The 4,617-nt window shown below is 45.0% G+C and overlaps 1 protein-coding gene across 1 annotated transcript in view; it reads right to left on the bottom strand.

Moving 5' to 3' along the window:
* C6H12orf56 (chromosome 6 C12orf56 homolog) overlaps positions 1–4,617 on the bottom strand; it is a 79,889-nt gene that overhangs the window by 35,465 nt on the left and 39,807 nt on the right. The window contains 1 exon segment of the mRNA XM_055085169.1: positions 1,275–1,419. Within this exon segment, the coding sequence (XP_054941144.1) occupies positions 1,275–1,419 (145 nt within the window).

A 4,617-nucleotide genomic window follows, 5' to 3' on the forward strand; every position in this document is an offset into this window, starting at 1 on the left:
AGGGAGGGTGGGAGGGAGGGAGACGCAAGAGGGAAGAGATATGGGAACATATGTATATGTATAACTGATTCACTTTGTTGTAAAGCAGCAACTAACACACCATTGTAAAACAGTTATACTCCAATAAAGATGTTAAAAAATAATAATAATCCTACATTCAAAAGTAACTTTTAAAAATTTATTTAATTATTTTTGGCCGTGTGGGGTCTTCGTTTCTGTGCGAGGGCTTTCTCTAGTTGCGGCAATCAGGGGCCACTCTTCATCGCATTGCGCGGGCCTCTCACTGTTGCGGCCTCTCTTGTTGCGGAGCACAGGCTCCAGATGCGCAGGCTCAGAATAATAATCCTACATTCAAAAGTAACTTTTAAAAATTTATTTAATTATTTTTGGCTGTGTGGGGTCTTCGTTTCTGTGCGAGGGCTTTCTCTAGTTGCGGCAATCAGGGGCCACTCTTCATCGCATTGCGCGGGCCTCTCACTGTTGCGGCCTCTCTTGTTGCGGAGCACAGGCTCCAGATGCGCAGGCTCAGTAGCTGTGGCGCGCGGGCTTAGTTGCTCCGCGGCACGTGGGATCTTCCCAGACCAGGGCTCGAACCCATGTCCCCTTCATTGGCAGGCAGATTCTCAGCCACTGTGCCACCAGGGAAGCCCCAAAAGTAACTTTTTAATTATATTTTTATTGTAGGGGAACATACACGTTAAGACTTCTTTTCTTTTTTTTTTTTTTTTGTGGTACGCGGGCCTCTCACTGTTGTGGCCTCTCCCATTGCGGAGCACAGGCTCCGGACGCGCAAGCTCAGCGGCCATGGCTCACGGGCCCAGCCACTCTGCGGCATGTGGGATCTTCCCGGACCGGGGCACGAACCCGTGTCCCCTGCATCGGCAGGCGGACTCTCAACCTCTGCGCCACCAGGGAAGCCCCAAGACTTCTTGAAATGTACTTTCTCATCTCACTGTCTATAGTCATACTTCTTGCATGCCAGGAGCTTCCCCTCGATCTCTCTTTTTTTGTGGCTGCTAACCCAACCCATGTGAGCTACTATCTTTTCCCTACTGCTCTCCCTTCTTCTGTCTCCCCGGCCCCAACACACCATGTACAATGATTCCATCACAACATTTCAGGCATCAAGATGATTGCATTAAATTTAATCAACATTTTAAAATGCAGCATCAGTATACAACATTTATTTATATTTTACTTTAAGCTTGAATATGCTGCATTTGATAAACAGGTAAAACAAGCTTTAAAGATTAAAAATAAGACAAAACAACTACTTTCCAGAAAAGCCTTTTCAGAATGAAGTTCTTCGAGGCTGCTACTTTAAGTTCTGTAATTAAACAAAGTATATTCCTCAAAGTATTGTCTTTAAGAAAAAGTTCAGATTTAAGTTGACTGAAGTGCTTAATTTTCTCCTCAGATCTACAGAAAGAAAATAAAATTTTCCATGTAAAAAATGATAAACAGCAGTTGAGGAATATCAACGATTATTGCTAGGTTTGTAAAACTTTGTTACTAACTGAATTTTAATATAGCTTTTTACTTCTAGCTTTGTTACTTATCAGTAATGAAACTTGCTTCTCCCAAATTGAACTATTTATTAATCTCCAAACATACTTTTTTGCCATGCCCCTTTACTCAAGCTGTACATATCATGAATACTCTCATTGTTCCTGGTAAACTTCTGTCCCTCTTTCATAGTCCAGCAGAGTTTGTTCACATACCATTTACCATAACCCACGAATCATATGTAATATTATTTGCTTAGTATTTTTTCTTTAAATCAACTCATTTTTTCTTAGAGAAATTTTTTTATACAGAAAATTTTGTATCACTGCTTCACATGGGAAAACCAGTACCATTTGCTATAAATAGCAGGTAACTGTAAAAATAGCAACAAAATTCTAAGTAGATGCTCCCTATTTTGAGCCTGAAGTCTGCTCTCTCTTTGACAAAAAGGCATATGAGCATGTGTTTGAGAGCTGCCACTGCTGGCACCAAGCCAAGAGGTTCTCCCTAATGAGGTCAGACGAATTGGAAAAGGGAATCATTTTTTACCATGGAATTCAAAGTTATTTCATGCCGTGTCAGAATACCACATGAAGTCATCTTCCATTACTGCCCCATGTGCGTTCCACACTTCAGGAAAAGCTGGCTTAGCTGAAATGAGTTAACACCTTCTCAGAGCTTTCCCTAATTCCACCAATGATGGGGAACCCTCTCCCATAGCACTTTTTCCATACTTCTTACACCACACTAATCCCACTTCACTCCATTGCAGTTAATTGTGTACTTGTCCTGGCCCCTCGGCTTTGCAGCAACTTGAAAACACGTTATCAGGTTAGATATTGTTTCCATCTCCCACTGTGCTCAATAATAAACAACCTGTACTTAACTGAGCACTGACTCTATGGCGGGGTCTGGCCTGGGTTCTCTTCATGGACTAGCTCATTCAGCGTCACTAGGAGGGCTGAGCTGGGAATTACTATCGCATTTATAGGATGTTAGGTTAAGTAGCCTGTCCAAGCTAACACAACCAGTAATTCAGAGAAGCAGGGTGCAAAGTAACAGTAACAGAAGATGTGTAGGTTGATGGAAATGTCTTAGAATTTCTGACTTGAAGTAAAAATATTTTTACCACTTATTCCACAAATCTTTATACCAGCCATTTATTCCAGTAATGCTACATGAAAACTTGGTTCTTGCCCACTCCTTCCCCCTTTATTTAAAAAAAATCGGATGGCGGAAGAGTAAGACACGGATATCACCTTCCTCCTCACAGATACATCAGAAATATACCTACACGTGGAACTGCTCCTATAGAACACCCACTGAACGCTGGCAGAAGACCTCGGACCTCCCAAAAGGCAAGAAACACCCCACGTACCTGAGTAGGGCAAAAGAAAAAAGAATAAACAGAGACAAAAGAATAGGGACGGGACCTGCACCAGTGGGAGGGAGCTGTGAAGGAGGAAAGGTTTCCACACACTAGAAGCCCCTTCGCGGGCAGAGACTGTGGTGGAGGAGGGGGGAAGCTTCAGAGCCGCGGAGGAGAGCGCAGCAACAGGGTGCGAAGGGCAAAGCGGAGAGACTCCCGCACAGAGGCGCTTAAAGGAGCTCCAGAAACGAGCGCGAGCCGCGGGTGTCGGCGCGGACAGTAGAGACGGGTGTGGGACGCTAGGGTTGCTGCTGCCGCCCAAGAGGCCTGTGTGCGAGCACAGGTCACTCTCCACACCTCCCCTCCCGGGAGCCTGTGCAGCCCGCCACTGCCGGGGTCCCGGGATCCAGGGACAGCTTCCCCGGGAGAACGCGCGGCGCGCCTCCGGCCGGTGCAACATCACACCAGCCTCTGCCGCCGCAGGCTCGCCCCGCATCCATGCCCCTCCCTCCCCCCGGCCTGAGTGAGCCAGAGCCCCTGAATCAGCTGCTCCTTTAACCCCGTCCTGTCTGAGCGAAGGGCAGACGCCCTCGGACGACCTACACGCAGAGGCGGGGCCAAGTCCAAAGCTGAACCCCAGGAGCTGTGCGAACAAAGAGGAGAGGGGGAGGTTTTTCCCAGCAGCGTCAGAAGCAGGGGATTAAAGCTCCACAATCAACTTGAAGTGCCCTGCATCTGTGGAAAACCTGAATAGACAGCGAAGTATACCAAGTTGAGGAGGTGGACTTTGGGAGCAAGATATATTACTATTTTCCCCTTTTTTCTTTTTGTGAGTGTGTATGTGTGTGCTGCTGTGTGAGATTTTATCTGTATAGCTTTGCTTTCACCATTTGTCCTAGGGTTCTGACCGACCCGTTTTTTTAAAAAAAATTTTTCTTCTTAATAATTATTTTTTATCTTAATAACTATATTTTATCCAACTTCATTTTGTCTTCTTCCTTTCTTTCTTCCTTTCTTTCTTCCTTCCTTTCTTCCGCCCTTCCTTCATTTCTTCCTTTCTCCTTTCCTTCCTCCCTTCTTTCCTCCCTTCCTTTCGCCCTTCTTTCCTCCCTTCCTTCCACCCTTCCTTCCTTCCTTTCTCCCTTCCTTCCTCCCTTTCTTCCTCCCTTTCTTCCTCTCTTCCTTCCTTCCTTTCTTGCTTTCTTCCTTTCTTCTTTTCTTCCTCCCTTCCTTCCTTTCTTCCTTCCTTCCTTCCTTTCTTTCCTTTCTACTTTTTCTCCCTTTTATTTTGAGCCGTGTGGATTAAAGGCTCTTGGCGCTCCAACAAGGCGTCAGGGCTGTGTCTCTGAGGTGGGAGAACCAACCTCAGAACACAGGTCCACAAGAGACCTCCCAGCTCCAAGAAATATCAAACGGCGAAAATCTCCCAGAGATCTCCATCTCAACACCAAGACCCAGCTTCATTCAAGAGACCTAACAAATGAAGAGGAAATAGGAAGTCTACCTGAAAAAGAATTCAGAATAATGATAGTAAAGATAATCCAAAATCTTGGAAATAGAATAGACAAATAGCAAGAAACAGTTAACAAGGACCTAAAAGAACTAAGGAGGAAGCAAGCAACATGACCAACACAATAAATGAAATTAAAAATACTCTAGATGGGATCAATAGCAGAATAACAGGCAGAAGAACGGATAAGTGACCTGGAAGATAAAATAGTGGAAATAACTACTGCAGAGCA

Source organism: Physeter macrocephalus, chromosome 6, assembly GCF_002837175.3.
Source record: "Physeter macrocephalus isolate SW-GA chromosome 6, ASM283717v5, whole genome shotgun sequence".
In the NCBI taxonomy this organism is placed as follows: domain Eukaryota; kingdom Metazoa; phylum Chordata; class Mammalia; order Artiodactyla; family Physeteridae; genus Physeter; species Physeter macrocephalus.